The 21,590-nt window shown below is 39.5% G+C and overlaps 1 protein-coding gene across 4 annotated transcripts in view; it reads left to right on the forward strand.

The window, feature by feature from the left end:
- Positions 1-12,820, forward strand: part of unkl (unk like zinc finger) — a 46,322-nt gene extending 33,502 nt beyond the window's left edge. For all 4 annotated transcript variants that reach the window (XM_060943127.1, XM_060943125.1, XM_060943126.1 and 1 more), the window contains one exon: positions 7,219-12,820. In XM_060943127.1, the coding sequence (XP_060799110.1) occupies positions 7,219-7,374 (156 nt within the window). In that variant the 3' untranslated portion in view covers positions 7,375-12,820. The remainder of the gene's footprint in view (positions 1-7,218) is intronic.
- Positions 12,821-21,590: the final 8,770 nt, after the last annotated feature.

Genomic DNA, 21,590 nt, shown 5'->3' on the forward strand with positions numbered 1-21,590 from the left:
ACCCTGTAGAAGGATAAAGCGGCTAGAGATAATGAGATGAGATGAGATGAGACTTAAATCATCATGTCATGTAAATGGCCCATATGGTAATTTACCCACACCCCCCAGCAGGCTACAGTCCTGACAAAAACTAGACAATTTGCAACAAAAAATGTATGCTTTTCCAACAAAACAATCTATTATCTGAAATACTCATTGCATTCTTCAAGATCTCAACTTGCACATGATGGAAAAAAACAAAAATCAGAAATTTCGAAAAAAAAAATGCTTCTTTTGCGATTATCTCGGATTCGTTTCGGCCAACATGTGTCCCTGGATTCGGTGAGGGGTCACATATGAGGTACCAGCAAATAGCCTGCACCTTTTGATCTAAGTAGGCATAGAGGGTCATAAAGGACCAGAAGTTTGCTCAGGTACTGTGGTGCAAGACCATTCAGTGCTTTAAAGGTCAACAGTAGTATTTTATACACAATACGAAATTTGATTGGGAGCCAATGCAGTGTGGATATGACAGGGGTGATGTGGTCATATTTTCTAGTTCTAGTAAGGACTCTTGCTGCTGCATTTTGAACTAACTGGAGCTTGTTTATGCGCTTATTGGAACATCCAGACAGTAAGGCATTAAAATTATCCAACCTGGAGGTAAGAAAAGCATGAATTAGTTTTTCTGCGTCGTGTAGTGACATTAAATTTCTTATCTTAGCAATATTTCTGAGATGAAAGAAAGCTATCTGGGTAATGTTATCGATATGAGTTTCAAATGAAAGACTGGGGTCAATAATCACCCCGAGGTCTTTTACTGCTGCACATGAAGAAACAGAAAGGCAGTCCAGAGTTTCTGTGTCATCAGAAAACCTACTTCTAGCTGCATGTGGTCCTAGTACAAGTACTTCAGTTTCGTCAGAGTTAAGCAAAAGGAAGTTAATAGGCATCCAGTGTCTAATGTCCTTTACACATTCCTCAATTCTATTAAGCTGCTGTCTCTCATCTGGTTTTGCAGAAACATACAACTGTGTGTCATCAGCATAACAGTGGAAACTAATATCATGCTTCCGAATAATATCACCTAGAGGTAATGTATATAAAGAAAGAAGCAGTGGACCCAAGACAGAACCTTGTGGAACACCAAACTTTACCTCAGTTTGTCTAGAAAAATCACCATTTACATCAACATACTGATAGCGATCAGTTAAATAAGAACTGAGCCAGGAGACGGCCATTCCCTTAACTCCCACAACATTTTCTAGTCTATCCAGAAGAATGGAATGATCAGTGGTATCAAATACTGCACTAAGGTCAAGCAACACAAGCAGCGAGACACAGCCCTGATCAGACGCCAACAGTAGGTCGTTTACTACTTTAACCAGAGCTGTCTCTGTGCTATGATGAGGTCTAAATCCTGACTGATACATTTCATGGATGTTATTCCTATATAAATATGAGCATAACTGCTGTGCCACAGCTTTTTCAAGGATCTTGGAGATAAAGGGGAGGTTTGATATTGGCCGATAATTGGACAGCTGACAGGGATCAAGGTCAGGTTTTTTAATCAGGGGTTTGATAACTGCTAGTTTAAAGGATTTGGGTACATAGCCAATCCTAAGAGAAGAATTTATTATTTTTAGAAGCGGTTCAATTACTTCCGGCATTATCTGTTTGAATAGACATGTAGTTAAGGGATCTAGTACACAAGTTGAGGATTTTGATGCGGAAATTAATGAAAGTAGTTCAATTTCTCTAAGGAGAGTAAGACATTCTAATTGCTGATCTGATAGTTATATTTTTAACTACAGGGTCACTTAAATTGTCACTTAAGTTGTCTGACCTTGAATTAGTAGTTTGAATTTTTTGTCGGATATTTTCAATTTTGTGTGCATGTGTCTATAGTGGTCTTTTTCCTGGTTAATTTTGCTACAGTATTAAATGGGAATCTAGGATAATTTTTGTTATCTTCTATTAGGGAGGAGAGATATGTTGATCTCGCAGCACTAAGAGCTTTTCTATAACTTCAGGAAGCTCTCCTTCCAAGCTAATTTGAATGCTACCAATTTTGTTTGACGCCATTTACGTTCCAATTTTTGAGTGATCTGTTTTAAAGTGCGAGTGTCATCGTTACACCAGGGTGCTAATTTTTTCTCTAATCATTTTTACTTTTAAGTGGAGCCACATTATCTAAAGTATAGTGGAATGTTGACTCTAAGCATTCAGTTGCCTGATCAAGTTCTGCGGGGGCTGACAGTGATCCAGTCAAAGTTGATGACTCTGGGAGATCATTTATAAAGCTCTGTGCAGTAGTTGACGTGACTGTACATTTAATACAGTAACATGGTGAGGTGCATACCGTATATTATTACTCAGACATATTTTGAATGAGATGAGATAATGATCTGAGATAACTTCAGACTGTGGAAGTATGACTATATTTTCTACGTTTAACCCAAATGTTAGTATTAGATCGAGGGTGTGACCACCATTATGGGTCGGTCCTATGACATTCTGATTAACCCCTACTGAATCTAAAATGGACACAAATGCTGTTTTCAAAGGATCTTTTGGGTTATCGAAGTGAATATTAAAATCTCCGACAACTATAGCTTTGTCTAAGGAAATAACCAGGTCTGAGATTAAAATCTGCAAATTCAGAAAGAAACTCAGAATATGGCCCCAGGGACTTGTAAATAATAAGTAACGGAATTAACTGGGTAGACTTATTTTTCGAGGCTACATACATTATATTACGTAGTATGAAGAACTTCAAATGTATTAAATTTATAACCAGGTTTTTGTGTTACTCCTAGATAATCATTATAAATAACTGCGACGCCTCCTCCTCTGCCAGTTAGATGAGGCTGGTGTATCCAGGAGGACTAGCTTCATTTAATGCTATATATTCATTTGCTTAATCCTTGTTTCTGTTAAACACAGTACATTAAACTCCTGATTAGTCGTAAGTTCATTAACAATTAGTGCTTTAGATGTAAGAGGTCTAATATTTAATAGCCCTACCTTTAGATCAAAGGTGCTGGCAGCGGCTGTACAGTTAGTATGATCTAATTTTATATTGATTAGGTTACTGGAACAAACTGAGTATTTCTACTTTTTTTTTTTGTTTAGCTCAGGGAACAAACAGTCTCGATGTAGTGGACCCTGAGTGACGACTCTGTGCAGCTAGCAGACAGTTGGTTTAGCCTGTTCGTCTGCTCCCTGGCCTTGGCTCTGGACTGTCAGAAGTTAACTAGACCTGTTCTGAGACTATGAGCTATGTTGCAAGAAATGAGAGCAGCACCTTCCCAAGTGGGATGGATACCATCCCGCCCTAACAGGCCCTCAAAATTAGTCCAATTATCTATAAAGCCCACACTGTTTTCAGAGCACCACCTGGACAACCAGCAGTTCAGCAACCATAACCTGCTGTAAGCTATATCGCCACACTGCATTGGGATGGGGCCAGAGCATACTACATCGGACATCGCCTTCACTAATTTAAACGCCTCCACAAAGTTACTCTTGGTAACCTCAGACTGACGAAGGTGTATATCATTAGCTCCTACATGGATAACGATCTTTGAGAACCTGTGCTTACCTAAGACCCTAAGATTACCTGCTATGTCCGGTGCCCTGGCTCCCAATATACACCTGACTAAAGCTGCTGGTGCCCCTAAAGGCCTAGCTAATTTCACGTGCCGTATGATAGAGGCCCCTATGACCAGTGTTCTTTCAGGTTTCCCAGCGGGTGCATCACTAAGGAGAGCAAACCTGTTTGACACGTGAAGCGGAGAGGAGTGGTGCTCCTGTGGGCAAACCTCAGCGGTAGCTTTGGCTCTACGCTTATGCCGCCAAGTTATCACCCATTTGCCCTGCTGTGAGGGCTCTAATGCTGGAGTTGGGAGATTACTAACTCCACCTGGGGCATCCAGACTTTCCCCTGCAGAAACTACACTGTTGTCATTCTCACTAGCCCTCTCTAAAGTCTGGATACGCACCTCCAAAGCTGCAATCTTCTCCGTCAGAGAGTTAACAAATCTGCACTTATCACAAATAAAGCTATCACTAGTGACGGAAGAAAAATGACTAGACATTCTGCACTCAGCACGCTGAACAAGCTGAAGGCGTGCCATGATGGAAGGATTCACGTACCTTTAATCAAGGATCTGTTGATATTAAAGCAGATCCGATGTGGATGGCCTCTGCTTGTGGTCTTTACACAGGAGGAGAAAAAAAGAAAGCTTCCGGTCTTGGTGTTCTTCTGAAAAAATAAAAAATGTGGGAAAAGGAAAAAAGTGAAAGTACAATTAAAAAAATGAAAAGGATACTGGAAAATTATTTGTAGAGAAAATAAAAACGATTAGTGATTAATGCCAACACTCACGGAAAAAAGACTCGTCGCAAACAACTCAGAAACCAGGAAGTAGAAATAGCAAATAGAACATTTTGCCTAGAATTCAACTTTGCAGTCAGCACCTTTAAATTTAAACAGTGACCTAGAAATTGTGCAACCTCTTGAATAGTGAATAGTCAAGATGTTGAACATTCCCTTTTTTTTTTTTAAACAGGAAATAAACTTTGTGTATTTTGAGTTATAAATAAAAATCCCAGATTTTCAATGCAGTCAGATTTTTAGACTATGCTGTACTAGTTTAGAGAAACAAAAATATATTTCAAAACACACACACACACACACACACACACACACACACACACACATAATTAATTTTAAATTTGCTCTCTAAATTTGCCTGTACTGTATACTGAAAATAGCTCTGTAGAAAATGGATCTATGTTTCCACTAGAACACTCGGTTTTCTTCTCGACATTCGGTCACTGTCCGTTGTTGACATTTTGCACCTATAGTTGAAAAGAAGAGCTTTTCTGACATTGAACATAACCTAGTTTTTCCACTGCAACCCTCTTCAAGCCAATATAGCTAGCTAATACACTTCATTTAAAATTAACTTGATAACATTATGAAGAATGAATCTTGTAGACTGTGCTTAAACACACCTGCATTTTCACAGCCACTATTTAAATCGCAGAAACACTGCTTCGACAGCCTTATGCAACGTCACAAAATTCCTTTCCATCCAGACTTGCATTAATTTTTCACTGAGATCTTGTGTTGAGGATGGGAGAGTTGAACCACTCTGTAAAATCTTCTCCAGCATTCCAAAGGCTTTCAATGAGGTTAAGGTTGGGACTCTGTGGTGGTTAATTCATGTGTGAAAAATGATTTCCTCATGCTTCCTGAACCACCCTTTAACTATTTGAGCCCTAATTTTATTCCTGTGCCATCAGGGAAGGAAAAAATCCATTGATGTGAACCTGGTCATTCAGTACATTCAGGTCGTCAGCTGACTTCAATTTATTGCCCCATAACATTGCTGAGCCTTGACCTGACCAACTGAAGCAACCCCAGATCACAACACTGCCTCCAGAGACTTGTACAGTAGCCACTATGCATGATGAGTGATTCACTTCATGAGCTTCCCTTCTTACCCTGACACGCCCATCACTCAGGAATAGGGTCAATCTGGACTCCTCAAACCACATGACACTTTTCCATTGCTCCAGAGTCCAATCTTGACAAAGTGAAGCCTTTTCTCCTGATTAGTCTCACTAACAAGTGGTTCTCTTATGGACACACAGCTGTTTAGTCCCAATCCTGTGAGTTCTCATCATGTTCTGAGTGTGAAAATGCCCTTAATTTCACTATTAACTTCACTATAATTTCATCTTCCACTCTTCTGGGAAGGCTTTCCACTATATTTTGGAGCTTGGCTCTGGGGATTCCGCTACAAGAGTATTAGTGAGATCAGACACTGATGTTTGGTGAGGAGGTCTGGGGTGCAGTCAGTGTTCCATTTCATCCCAAATGTGTTCAGTGGGTTTGAGTTCAGTCAGGGCTCTATACAGGGCACTCAAGTTCTTCCACTCCAACCTTAACACACCATGGAGCTCCTGTGCTTTTTGCACAGGGGCATTGTCATGCTGGAACCAATTTGGGCCTCTTAGTTCCAGTGAAGAGATCTGATGGATAGCTTGATGGACAAAGTGAGGCAAGAGTCACCATGGAACATGATGTTTGTGGATGATCTTGTGATATGTGATGAAAGGAGGTTGAGCTGGGTTTGGAGAGATGGAGTTATGCATTGGAACGAAGAGGAATGAAGTAGCAAAACAGTAGCAAAACAGAATACATGTACATCAATGAGAATGGGGATGAGAGTGTAGTGAAGATGCAAGGGGTAGACAAAAAGAAAGTTGGTGAATTCAAGTACCTGAGGTCAACTGTGCAGGAAAATGGGGGCTGCGATGGTGAGGTGAGAAAGAGAGTGCAGGCAGGGTGGAGCAGTTGGAGAAGGATTTCGGGAGTCATTTGTGATAGGAAAGTCCCAGCAAAAGTGAAAAGTAAGATGTAAAGTAGTGAGACCAGCTATGATGTATGGATTGGAGACAGTACCCTTAATGATAAGCTAAGAGAGATGAGACTGAGATGGTATGGGCATATCCTGAGAAGAGATGCAGAGCATGTTGGAAGGAGAATGTTGAGGATGGAGCTGCCAGGCACACGAAAACGAGGAAGGCCAAAGAGGCGATGCATGAATATGGTGAGAGAGGACATGAAAGTGGCAGGTGTGGTAAAGAAGGATGTGGAAGACAGGAAGCAATGGAGACGAAAGATCCGCTGTGGCGACCCCTAATCAGGAGCAGCCAAAAGAAGAAGTAGTTGTTCCCGTGAAGAGATATTGTAATACTCCAGCATACAAAGACATGCTCTACAATTGTGTGCTTCCAGCAGTTTGGGGAAGAACCGCATATGGGTGTGATAGCCAGATGTCCACAAACTTTTGGGCATGTAGTGTATGTGAAAAAGAGAAACATTTTGGTTCAGGAAAGTTTTCAGAATTTCACCATTTGAAGGGTTTTTCCCAGATTGCTACACTATCACAAACAGAAGAAGTTCTAGCTACAAAATGTCTAATGGTATTATGAGATATTTGCTTTTACAATTCCTGTGGTCTGGTAGTTCTTTCTCAAAAGCAGTCTGATGACCGTATATTCACAACATGATTCTGAGAGTTATTTGAAAATGCTTCATTCATGTACATGAACTTGTACACATAAGATAAAGGCACTTGGCTTTGTACATAATACAGCTGACTGGAACTGACTGCTCTAATGTGTGACTCTCTTTTGTTTTGTTTTTTTCCTCCAACGCAGGTAATATATCAGCTTCAGTCAAAGAAATGTATAGCTTGCCAAAAGCATGATCGTTGCATTGTACTGCAGCCTTGCCAACATTATGTACTTTGTGAAAACTGTGCACCTAGTAAAACAGAATGTCCTTACTGTAAGACAAAAATATTGAAGTGGTGATGTACAGCTGTTTAAGGTACTATTTAAAGATCTAGCCCTTTGAAGAACTACTAATACATATAAAGCGTACAGTTTCTACATAGCATTTTTGTGTTTCAGTATTTCATATAGTGATTTAAAATGATAGTTATTAGAATCTAATAAATGGTGTTTGACTGATCTATATAAATCAAGTACTTAAATGCAATACAGGTTTTTATACTAGATACTTGGTCATTTTTATTAAGCATTAAAATTCCCCCTGGAAAAGAGATTTTGGAATTTGTAATTCAATAGCCCTGATTTGACTGTTAATTACAGAAATATCAGTCAGACATCATTACTGCTACATGACTGTGTGAAGAGAAATGATTTCTTGTTTAAAAAAAGAAAAGCACTTTGACCTGGAAATTGTTAAAGGGTATTTTAGAAAATTTGCTTTAAGCTGCTTTTGTAGAGTTGTTATTATTATTATTATTTTATTATTATTTTTTTAAAGATTTTTCCCTTCCAAGATACGCTAATCTATGAAGCTTTTTGTGTGTACTGTGAAACATATAGTAGACTATTTCACATTTCTTAAATCACAATATAGTATATAGTTAGTATAAATATACAATAGTGCAAAACTGTAGTCACTACTTTTCATTGTTACTTACATTTTTACAATCAATAAGTGACAATTTTGAATGCTTTGTAGGCATAACCAGCAGCTCGGATATCAGTAAGGCACATACTGTACGCTAAAGCATTTAGTACATTCTTTTTTTTTCTGTCTTTTAGTGATTATTCAGTACTGTGTTATGTAGTTGTTAAAGGAGCACGTGTTCTGAAGTCCTCAAAGATGTGTTGGGTTTTTAGGACTTTCAGCTTTTTGGATATGTTTACTAGAACGTATCTGATACCCGGCCACTCTCTCTCAAGTGCCTTGACCATTCAAATACTTCAGCGTTTGTGAGGAGTTTAGGTTTGCAGATTGTCCATGCTTTTGCAAACGTATGTTTCATTAATTTCTCATTACTGTTTGAGCATGTACATACATATATTGGCCCAGTTCAAGTGTTTCCTCAAGATTGTCATTGCTTGCGCTCGGGGCAGTAAGCTTACATTTCTTTTGTCCCCATTCCTTCTCTATGAGCAATGGTGCTTTTTGGGTGCAGCTTCAGTATCTCTAAAAAAAAAATGTCAAATCATCTTTGATTTTCAGTATTTAGGAATATAGGAATCAGGAAATAAACATGTATTTCTTTGATTATAAAATTTAAAACTGGCTTTCTTTTTACGTTCTTTTGTAATGTTTTGAATTGTAGTGCTCTTTAGTGTTTACAGATAAACAAATCTATGGTGTTTTAACTTGTATAAAATTTTTTTCCTTTCCAAATTTGAGAGTTTAATGTGCTTTTGGTTAATCTAATGGAATGACCTACTACTGTGTTAAATAGGTTTTTTTTGTTTTGTTTATGTATGGTCCTTTAATATTACAGCAATGAAATCGTGCATTCAGTGGCCAGGTGCACACAAGTTTCTTTGACCTTGGGATGAATGGTTTACTTCTAAAGAAATTGTGATTTATTTATGACAAATATGGCCCAGACCCGCATAGATTTTATCAATTTTTTAAGTACATATATGATTTTTCTATTTGTCTTTTTTTTCCCTTTCTCATTTTCTATTTGTATTGAAAAATCGTGTGTGTGGGGTGGGGTGGGGGCTCATAAGCAGATCAGTTGGCTTGAGATGCCACAGAAAAAACAATCATTGCATATCTTAGTTGTATTAACCAGCTGAAAGTCAAGATCACATTGCCGTAAATGTTTGTGTTGGGATGTTGGGCCAGGTATTGAGCAGGCACAGCGGCCAGCAGCACGGAGATATTTCCTTGCAAAACGTGAAAAGTTTTGAACAATGTGCTCATCCATTTCTGGAGTGAGGTTCAAGGGGGTGTGTCATTTCTAAGTGGCTGATACAAATCTGTTTTTATGGAGCACATGTTCGTATTGTGTCTGGTGTTCAACATTTAATTTAATTCAAAAGTCAGTTGACAGTTGCATGTCTTTTTTTTTTCTTCTTTCTTTTATTAGATATTTCGGTTTAAAGAGGGAGCATATCCTCTCATTAGGTTCCTGGACCACAATATAGAGTTTAAAAAATGAATAAATGATGCAATTGCTGCATCTGGAATGTGGCAGGCTATGTACAGAAAAAAGAAGTCTTGAAATTAGACATCTATTCAACCAAACCAAAGTGGTATTGTAGTTTCCTTTTTTTTTCTTCTTCTTTACTTAAAATCTTCAACTTAATAATTTACAACTATGACAGCCTTTCATGTTTAATTAGACAAACTATGCCAACTGCTTTTGCTGACAATATTAATGGATTTAAAGTTTATTTTGTAGGTTTACCAAAGACCTTTACTGTTTTTTTTTTGGTCCCTTTTGTATTTCTGTGAAGATATTTTCATTTTAGCATTTAAATTAATTGGTTGAAAAATCCGATTTAACACTGACTAAATGTTATTTACACTGCTGTGTGCATTTAAAACAGCTAAACAAATCAGTGTAGATCTAAATGAGCTATGTAGTTCTTTTTCATTCATGTATTAGGATTGAATTGGCTATTATCTATAGCAAAGGAATGCCATGGACATGAACACAAAATTTTGTTCATAATCTTGTGGCCATATGGATTAGTGCTTATTTGAAGTATATACAATTTTTCTTTTTTTATGCTAATAGTACTTTATAGTAAAATTATTAAGCCAGTTTTGAAATATTAGTGATTGTGCACTACTTGTATGCTGTCAAAGTTTAAAGTGTGTGTTTGCACTGTAGGGTGCTTTCTTTAGTTTCCATTTGACTGGTGTTTGTTGACTTTTTTTTTTTAATTGAAATGAATTGCAATGCATGTTTTACAACATAGTCTTATGAGTTCAAATTTACTCTTGTATCGTGTCAAATTGTATATCATAATTTAACTAGAGGGGTAGATGTATATCCAAAGTTAAAGGGGGCTATCAACCTGTCGTCTACTCTAATGGCTGATGCAGACAATAGGTTCTGTTCATCAGAGGACTGTAGATCTTAAAATCTTGGCCTTGAAATGCATTTAAATTGGCCTAAACTTTCTTGCATGTGGTATTAATGAATCATCATGCTGTGTGTTATTAAAACATGTATGTGGTTATGTATTATAGAATACAAATAGTTGATGTCCTGCACTAATGCTATATTTGTGCAAGACAACATCTCTCCTGAACAAATGTGTGCCTTTGTATAAAAACCTGTTTGTAGTATTCTTGGATTGATCAAGTGTCTTTTTGTCATATAAAATGAGCCAAATTGTCGTGCCTTGGGACATTTCTCCATGGATTCCTTAATGTGCAGGCGTCCTTCTGTAGTTTTACACTTTTTTTAAAAAAAATTGTATTAATGACTACTTTCATACCTTCACCTTTTGTGAAGGTGCAGCTCTAAGCTTCCTTCACAGATAAGTGTTGCATAAGGCTTGCACGAGCACATAAAAGCATGTTGTCACTTGGTACTTACGATGTATTGCAGAAAATTGTATATTTAGATTGAACAATAAGTCAAAGTATGAATTGTCTGAATCTGAACTGATTATGGTGTCAATCACTATACTGACTTTATATATGGTTTGATTTGTGAATGAAACTGTAACCTTGGAGAGAGAAGAAAAAAATATATATTATATATATGCACACACCAGCCATAACATTATGACCATTGACAGGTGAAGTGATTGATTATCTCATTTGGCACTTGTCAATGGGTGGGATATATTAGGCAGCAAGAGAATAGTCAGTTGTTTATGTGTTAGAAGCAGGAAAAATGGGCAAGTGTAAGGATCTGAGCGACTTTGACAAGGGCCAAATTGTGATGGCTAGATGACTGGTGCTGAGCATCTCCAAAATGGCACATCTTGTGGGGTGTTCCAGGTATGCAGTGGTTAGTACTGACCAAAAGTGGTCCAAGGAAGGACAACTAGTGAACTGGTGACAGGGTCATGGGTGTCAAAGGCTCACTGATTCACATGGGACATGAAGGCTAGCCCATATGGTCCAATCCCACAGAAGGGCTACTGTAGCTCAAACTGCTGAAAAAGTTAATCCAGGCTAAAAAAAAAAAAAAGGTGTCAGCATGAACTTTTTTAACAGTTTGTGCTACAGATCCTTACACTTGCCTATTTTTTTGCTTCCAACACATCAAGAACTGACTGTTCTCTTGCTGCCTAATATATCCCGCCCCTTGACAGGTGATATTGTAACGAGACAATCGAGGTTATTGTATGAGAGATACACCACTCGTATTTTTCATATGAACGACATCTGGGACATTGAATGACCATATTTTTCAGGATGTCACTCATGAGGAAATCGATGAGGTTGTGTTTTTTATAAATTTGGGTACTTTTTTGTTTGTCTACATAATAAAATCATGAAGATATGAAGTTTATCTTCTCGTGTTGAAAATCTCATTTTTCATATGAAATGCATCAGGTCTGAGTGATAGTTTCCTAAATTTTACTCCGATGATGACGTCCATCCCAGTGTTTTCCCACTGACTCAACACATCTCCAAATGGTGAACTGGTTCCAAATTAAAATTCTTTTGATTAACTTAAGTATTTTGTTTTGTGTGGATGTGTCCATATAATATAAAGAACATTACACAGTGGCGCGAAGATATGAAGTTTATCTTCTCGTGTTGAAAAATATATCACTCATTCGCTTTGCTCAATCGTGATGTATACATTCACCACTTGAAGATAAACTTCATATCTTTACACAACCATGTAATATCCTTTATATATTCACTTAACCTGTCAGTGGTCATAATGTTTGTTTGTTTGTTTATACACACACACGTACATATGTATGGTATTACTAAATTCACAGCATGAATTTATTCCCTAATTTCACAGCCCTATGTCTGTGTCAGCCATCAATTAGTAATCAGTGTTCACTTGGAAATGAATGGCCAGGCAACTGTTATTAAAGAAAAGCACCAAGTAGAAAGTTGTTTAGAACAGTGTAAATTAACTGTACCATAACACACTGCAGTGGAATTCTCTTTTTTGTGAATTTTTTTCTCCTTGTTTTTGTTTGTTTGTTTGTTTATTTTCTATTAATGTGATTATTGAACCTGAAGATTTATGCAATCTTGTACATACATATGTCTCAACTTGGTTAAATTTACCAGTCTAGTTAGGGAAAAGTAATACTTTTATTATCATAGACATTGGTTAGGAAACAGACAAAAATAAAATCCAGGATTGGAATGTTCTGATTGATCTAATGTCGAAACCCTGAATATTGAATGTAATTAAACAGTACTCAAATTCAATTTAAAATGGGTCACTGGAAAGAAACATGGATAGCAGTGGATCTATGATGTAGCACTAGTTGTATGAATTGCGATACACACAAAATAAATTTTAAGTTAAACACACAGTTTTCAAGTTTGTGTATTTATCAGTGTAATGGTTTAGATGGGAATAAGAGAGATTTTCTCAGGGTTTTACGGTATAACTATAGAATAAAGACATGTCCAAGTTACAGTAGAAGCTGCAGATTTATTTACTAAAAAAGGTCTAAATAAAGTGACCTTTTAAAATGAAGAAACGTATCTCTTATTTTGCTACCGTATGCATTGATCTATAGAACAGCTTATATTCTAATTAGTGTTTAACTATGTATCATATACAGGTTGCTGTATTATTTGGTGTATGTGATATCAATACAAAACCATTTACTGGGAGTTTTAATTTATGGAAGCTTCTTTATTGAATAGTTGATTGTACTGATGGAATTAAAGATCAAAATGGATTTTCTTCACTAAAATTTAGGTAAGACATTATTTATAATACATAAAATTTTATTCATAGTGTATCATTTAAATTTGTTAACATTTATGTACACTACAGCAGTTATGCAATGGTTTACAAAATCCATGGAATTATTTTTATCATATTGGGAATTAAAATAATTTTTGATCTTGTATAAGTGTGTTGTATTTTTTCCCCCTTTTTACTTCCTGAAAAGGAGGTTATGTTTTCAGTGAGGTTTGTTTGTTTGTTTGTTTGTTTGTTTATTTGTTTGTTTAAGCAGGATTGCACAAAACCTACCAACCTGTTTCAATGAAACTTGGTTGAAGGGTGTAGCATGGGCCAAGGAAGAATCCATTAAATTTTGGAGTCACAAGGCCGCTCCACAAATTTATTTTCACTTTCTGTTGTGAGATGCAGCATTTGCTATACATCTTACAATCCAGTAGATGGTAAAACAGTTCAGTACAAGCTGCAATCAAAAAGTTCCTAAACTGTTCCCCAGAGTTCTGCTGTTCCTGTTGCAAATGAACAGAACACGGCATGGCCATGCATGTGCAGCAGAAGTGAGCAGTAACTTTTTAGTCAGTACGCCACAGGACCAGGGGCATTTCAAGACCAGGGGCTAAGTCAAGTTTTCCTGGGGCTTGTATTTTTTAAGAGAGATTGGCATAGATAAGTTGGGGAGGTGATATCTGACTTTACAAGAAATATCCACACACATTGAAAGGTTATGTCATCTCAATTAGTGATGTTTGCACTGCTCTTTTTAAATGTATGTACTGTCTCTTTATGTATGTCTGTATGTCTGTCTCTTTATTATTACTTTATCAACACCCATAATGTCTCAGGAAACTGAGGCATGTGTCAACTGACTTAAATATCACTAGTAAATTTTATCATCAGTTTAATAAAAATATAATTTCTCACTCACATAGCTCTCCTTTAGGACTAATATATAGTTTTAGGCACTGCCTAAAAGCTGAGCTCCCATCTGGTTCTGGGTTGTAGAATTTTCTTATATCCTAGCCAGTCTCTTTTGTTTTATTTCTTTACTAGCTAACACTGGCCACTGGGTGGTGTGTATGACTGGTAATTACTAACACTGGCCACTAGGCGGTGTGTCTCATCTCATTATCTCTAGCTGCTTTATCCTGTTCTACAGGGTCGCAGGCAAGCTGGAGCCTATCCCAGCTGACTACGGGCGAGAGGCGGGGTACACCCTGGACAAGTCGCCAGGTCATCACAGGGCTGACACATAGACACAGACAACCATTCACACTCACATTCACACCTACGGTCAATTTAGAGTCACCAGTTAACCTAAGGCTGCTGGGCCATAGAAGGTTCACGCTGCATGCTGCACGCTACACGCTACACGTTCACGTGAAGAACCGGACCCTGGGCCATTAAACTTCATGCTTGGATGTTCACGTGTTGCGTCTGTTCTACTTTGACCGAGTAACCAACAATATGGACTCTTCGGATGACGACGATTGCCTCATTCTGCTTTTACTGAGACAGAGGAAGAGAAAAAGGAACAGAATTTGGAGCCGAGAACACTTCCTTCTGAGAGAAACCCGTGGTGAATTTCACCGAACATTCTATAATCTGCTTGACAATCCCGATGAAGAACTATTTTTCAATTATACCATTCAATTATATTTTTTCTGAAGTTTTCCCCTGAAAGCATAGAGTTATCTCCCTAGACCCGTTCTGATTGGCTGGCGCGGCGGTGACCGCATGCATTGACTGGAATTTCCATCTTCACGCCTAGAAAAAAGTGTGCATGTTCATTTCACGCTTCACGCGTGAAGTGTGCAGCGTGCAACGTGAACGCCGTTCTATGGCCCAGAGCAAGTCATGCTACGTTTGTCCACTTTTCTTTACACGCGTGTAGCGTGTAGTGTGCAGCATGCAGCGTGCAGCGTGAACCTTCTATGGCCCAGCTGCCTAACCTGCATGTCTTTGGACTGTGGGGGAAACTGGAGCACCCGGAGGAAACCCACGCGGACACAGGGAGAACATGCAAACTCTGCACAGAAAGGCCCTCGCCGGCCACGGGGCTCGAACCCGGACCTTCTTGCTGTGAGGCGACAGTGCTAACCACTACACCACCGTGCCGCCCTAGGCGGTGTGTATGACTGGTAATTACTAACACTGGCCACTAGGCGGTGTGTATGACTGGTAATTACTAACACTGGCCACTAGGCGGTATGTATGACTGGTAATTACTAACACTGGCCACTAGGCGGTGTGTATGACTGGTAATTACTAACACTGGCCACTAGGCGGTGTGTATGACTGGTAATTACTAACACTGGCCACGAGGCGGTGTGTATGACTGGTGGTACACGTACACGGACAAACCACAAAAATCGACTTGATGGGTTTACCATTTTTTCTTAGGTATGGTGCTCCGCTGGGAGCTCCGCTACAAAGACAAATTCTAAGCTGCATTATTATAGTACAACATTCAAAATCCCAGATCACATCCCATCTCACAAGATCATATAAATGTCTTCCAAGTTTCACACACACACACACACACACACACACACACACACACACACACAAAACATTTCCTCCAATGCATCCAAGCTCAGTTAACTGCAGCAGCTCATTTGTGGTGTCTGGACAACACAAATTTATGTTGACATTAATATTGTCGGGGGGGGGGACCGGACCTATTTTATCCCTACATGTGACTAATATGCCAAAGGCTGGTGATGGGATGGTCGGTTGGCTGCTTCTGCATAGGCTACATGTAGCATTAAAACATGATTAAATTATGTCAAGGCAACTATTGGTGAACATGAACACAAATTGTTGACTTGTTAAATAAACTTAGTCAGGGCAAATGGATCAGCACTGTAGATATTCATTAAACCACTTAAACTTTTGATCTAGCCTGGCACACTAATCATACAGACCCTACTGTAAATTCAATATAACCAGGCTACACAGACTGGGTCTTGCACATCAACATCATTCAACAGGTTTACACTGTTGATACATTTTATATATACACCCACGGTCGACTTACCATCTGTTTTCATCTTGAAAAATCCAACAATAGTGGATTGTTGTTGTTTTTTTTGAAAGTCATCGCTTGACCAGTTCTGAATGTTGTTCTATTGGTGGTTACCAAAATTTTGAATGTGCAGCGCTCAATTATCCCTCCCGGCCATTGCAAGTTAAGTTCCGATCTGTTGCAGTCAGGTGTTTTCTATTAATCTCTTACTTGTTTTACCCAGGGCTATAGCCCCTGGGTATTTTTTAAAATACCTAGGGTTATAGCCCTGAGTGATCGGGGTTAACGACGCCACTGCACAGGACATCATGTTGTTAGCACTGGGACCTGTTTTACATGTGTTTTTGTGATGTGCACATCCGCATTTGCAATTTTACTTTGCACCTCAACCTTGAGCAGAGAGCAAATCGGCAACAGAGACCATCAAAATGCTTCAGCAAGCCTACAGCAGTGGTGCAATGACCCAGGTGGGGTGTTTTGAGTGACCTTCATGCCTCAAGCAGGACAGAACGTAACTGGAGAATGACGAGATTCACGCCATAAGACAATCCTAACGCACAATGTGCTCACTTTCCTGGATGGTTTTGAGGGTTGTGATCATGAAGCATTTCAAAGGATTCCTTTGTGATTTCCCATGTTTGACATGAAATTTGGTGTTAGGTCTGCACACGTTTGAGGTCCATATTAAAATCGCAAATGTACACATCACAAAGACACGTAACATGAGTCCCGATGTTGACAACGCGACATTAACACAGCATCCTGACTTATAAAAGTTACTGTTCACTCCTGCTGCATGCATATGACCATTGCCATACTCTGTTAATTCACAACAAGAACACAGTCTCGGAACTTTTTGTTTGCGCCTAGTAGTGACGAAACATAGCCAATGTAGAAATACAATGACTCAATATTACAATCCTAGGTTCGCGATAGCCACTCGCCAAATCTCCAATTTGGTGAAAATTAACCTATTTTGGCTAATCAAATTCACGCCACGATCGCCAATTTGGCGAATAACTTTTCCACTCAAATTAATCCTATTCAAAATCAATTTTGCGAATAACTTCTACATGTTTGTAAAATAGCGGGGGGGTTGTGTTTCGTGGACATGCAGAGACATTGTGCGATGAAACGAAGAACTAGATCTAAAGCATGAGTGCGAGTAAGCCAATCAAACTCGCTCTATAGACAATAACGCAATGTCATTGGTCACAAGTACGAAGCACTTGGCAGACGACAAACAAACCAGCATGGCGGAGCCTTCAGCAAAACAACGAAAATATTCAGAAACAAATCACTCAGTGTGGAGAGAGTGGTTCACTTTGTTCCCGTGGCTGGTGTTAGATGAAGAGGCAAACGTTTTTACTTGTTCAATTTGTGTAAAAGAAAAAAAGAACATATTTACCCAAGGAAAGTTGGCTCTCAAGCCAAAGAAGGACGATTTCTCGAAGCACCAGTCTCAACAGGACCACCGACTTGCCGCAGCAGCATCGGGGAACAGAAGACAGTTTGCCAAAACAATAACCACTGCAACCGACCGAGCAAAAGAGGCAACGATCGCTGAATTTAGGACCATTCTTTGCCTTGCTCAAGAAGACATACCCAACAGCAAAGTTCACCCGATGGTTGGGTTACAAATCGAAAATGTAAGTGAATAGAATCTATAGACTATCACTATGTAAACCTTATAGGCTTATTGGCATGATATGATTTAAAGTTAAGATTAACATTACAATAACATTAACCAATGGTGGGACTTGTCATATTTAAACTTCATTTTCATAATGATTTTTAGTTATGACAAGTAGGACCATTCATGGTGAGGGAAGGGGGGCAAATCTCTCTGGGCTAGGCCCTAGGGGTTACTATGCCGAAATATTTTCTAGGTGTGGACTTGTATTTACTTTTGCAATTCTATATACAATCATGACAACAAATAGATCTAATCTATTACGATTCGTACAAATCTACACCTTATTGCAGGGTGCCACAAAACTGAAACTGATATATATACATGTGTATGTATGTATGTGTGTGTGGAAAATCTAGGAAAGATTCATTGTATTTTTATTAGTATACTATACAAGTATTTTGCCCGAAGGCTCATCGTGTGTGTGTATCTAGTTGAATAAGCCAAATACATAGTGGAATGATCAAACCATAGGCTGTAATGTACTCATAAGACCTGGCTGATAACCAATGCAGTTATCTACAGTGCACTATTGCAGCATAATTTAAAAAGTTTTTTAAACATTACTAATGCTTAAATGGACACAATAATTGTTTTTTTTTTCTGATTCTAAGATAATGAATTGAAACAAGCTATACTAGCACATGCACTGTAGAGTATAAATGTTAAAGGGTCAATAGGTTCATATTTGCATATCATCTACAATATGGAACAACAAAGTAAGAAATGAGAAAAAAAACAAGTGTCAGCATAAAAGCAAGTACAAGTAGACAATTTTATTGAAAATGAGTTATCAATACAATAGTACTGTACTGTGTACACATGACAACAGATGAAGACAGATTATATGTACTTTGTAAAATATTAATTTATGAGTGTGAATTCATTTCCTTGGGTTACGAGGCCACATAGTTAGTGCATATTATGTCCTTGTACATCTCAAATACAAGTTTAACAAATACATGGAAATAATTACCAAAAAAAGTTGACTAACTCTCGTCCAATTTGGCTAATAACATTTTGATCAAATTAGCCAAAGTGGCTAATGCTATAAAATTCCTAGTGCTAACCCAGCAATCCACATTCATGGGTACCGGTAAACCTCTGGGATACAGGCACCCAAGTCTAATCGTTTTGGAAAAATATTCAAACATATAAAGTGATCGCCATTGCAGATTTGCATATCATTGAAAAGTACTGTCCTTGGCAGAGGTCTATGCTCTCATACTGCTTTTTGACCAACAGGGAACAGGTTCTTTAACTGGTTATGTTCAATCAGCTGTTTTTCACTTGCTAATTAGCTGGACTTTTAGCGTGGTTTCGAGCAAAAATAATAGATTGAGCTTACCATTGGGGATCAGTTGAGGGCATTCGTTGTTGGCTACTGGCGCTTCAGATAACTTCTAGAGCAAGCTAAGTTTTCTGTGTTTTGCCAATTGTTTTTTGTGATTTGAAATACTGTGTGTTTTTCTACTGCTTGTACCTGTCAAGTACTCTGCTTATCTGCTGCTTGTTAGGCATGTGCTACTCTTTGTTTATCTTGTGTTTACATCTGGTTTGCTACTAGATGAGATTCACCCATAAGTTTTGATTGCATGAGCAATCAGCTGTTTTTCATTTGCTAATTAGCTGGGCTTTTAGCGTGGTTTCCTTCCTAAAGTCTCCTCCCCCTCTCCTACATCTCCCATAACCTGCTCATCATACGTCTTAACTCCATTCCTATTTGTTTTCTCACCTACAAGAGGCGCTTGCATTGTTCTGGCGTTCTGCAAGGCCATTGCCTCTCCAACCTCATCCAACCTTTTGCTACCTCCACTGATACCTTCTGGATCACTACTGGACTATGGAACTGCCAGTCTGCCACACAGAAGACTGACTTCATCTCTGCCCATGCCTCCCTTCTGTCCCTCCACATCCTTGTGCTGACAGAGACTTGGATTTCACCCAACAACACCACAACACCTGCAGCCCGCTCCACCTCCTTCTCTTATCTCACATCCCTCGCCCATCTGGTCATTCTGGTGGTGGCAATGGTTTGTTGATTTCTCAGTTGTGGAAGTTCTCACCTCTTCCACTCTCCCACTTCTTAATTTCCTCCTTTGAATTTCATTTCCTTTCAGTCTCCTGTCAGTCTTTTTGTCATTGTTGTTTATCACCTTCCTGGCCCTGTGGGATGTTTCTTTGATGAACTGGACATCCTACTCAGCTCCTTCCCAGAAGATGGCAGCCCACTGATGCTCCTGGGAGACTTTAATCTTCATCTAGAAGCCTCCCACTCTGCTGCCTTCCTTTCCCCTACTCCACTCCTTTGATCTTTCCCTGCTGAACTCTCCTCCAACCCATAAAGCTGGCAACCTTCTAGACCTGGTCTTCCTCCAAAACTGCTCTGCCTCAGATCCCACAGTTACCCCTCTCCATCTGTCTGACCACCACTTCATTTCATTCTCCTTCCCGCTTCCTCTCCACCCATCATCCCCGCTCCTACCTCCACTGTTGTTACAGTTTGCCGAAACCTCCGCTCCCTTTCTTCCTCCTCTTTTGCCTCCTTGGTCACTGCCCCCCCCCCCGAATCCTTTGCCAGTCTCCCCACTGAATCTGCTGCATCCTCCCTGCTCGCCTCTCTCTCATCATCACTGGACACATTATCTCCTCTTGTCTCCAGGCCAGCAAGATCTTCCCCTCCTAGTCCCTGGATGTCCAAAACACTTTGTTCCTACAGAATTGGTCTCCATGCAGCAGAGAGGAAATGGAGAAAATCCTGGGCCCCTGCTGACCTTTCCCGCTACCAGTCCCTCCTTGCTGAGTTCTCAGCCTCACTCAAATCAGCCAAGATGAAGGTTATCATTCCAAAATTCACACCTCCATCTCCAACCCTTGTCAACTGTTTTCTGTTTTCTCTTCTCACCTCAGCTCTCCACCACCTGCACCTCAGTCCTCAATCACTGCAGAGGACTTTGCAGTCTTTTTTGAGGAGATGATCATGGCCATCCACAGCTCCTTCACCATGCCTGCCTCAACTTCCCACCCCCTCCCCACCCCTTTCCCATTGCTCTCTGCTTTTCTCCCTCTTTCCACTTCAGATGTCTCCCAGCTCCTGCTCTCTCACCATCCAATCACCTATGCCCTTGACCCTATCCCCTCATCTCTCCTCCAGACCATCACTCCTGGCATTCTCCCATTTATCACCTCCCTCATCAACTCCTCCTTGTCCTCCAGATACTTTCCCTCCAGCTTCAAATGGGTCCACATCACCCCTCTGCTGAAAAACCCCACCTTGGACCCCTCTGTCACCCAGAACTACTGCCCCGTTTCTCTTCTCTCCTTCCAGTCAAAAATGCTTGAACTTACTGTTACTAACCAACTCTCCTCTTTTTTTTCTTACGGAACAACCTCCTGGATCCTCACCAGACCAGCTTCTAAGCCAGACACTCAAACGAGACTGCACTTCTCTCAGTCAGTGAGGCGCTTCATGCAGCATGTGCTGCCTCCCTCTCCTTGGACCTGATCCTCCTTGATCTCTCTGCTGCATTTGACACTGTTGATCATTCCATCCTCCTGTCATCCTTATCAGCTCTAGGGATCTGTGGGACAGCCCTAGACTGGTTCAAGTCCTACCTCTCTGGTCGCTCCTTCCATGTTACCTGGTCTGGTACTGTATCAGCACCAC

Source organism: Neoarius graeffei, chromosome 16 (assembly GCF_027579695.1).
Source record: "Neoarius graeffei isolate fNeoGra1 chromosome 16, fNeoGra1.pri, whole genome shotgun sequence".
NCBI classification, from domain to species: Eukaryota; Metazoa; Chordata; class Actinopteri; order Siluriformes; family Ariidae; genus Neoarius; species Neoarius graeffei.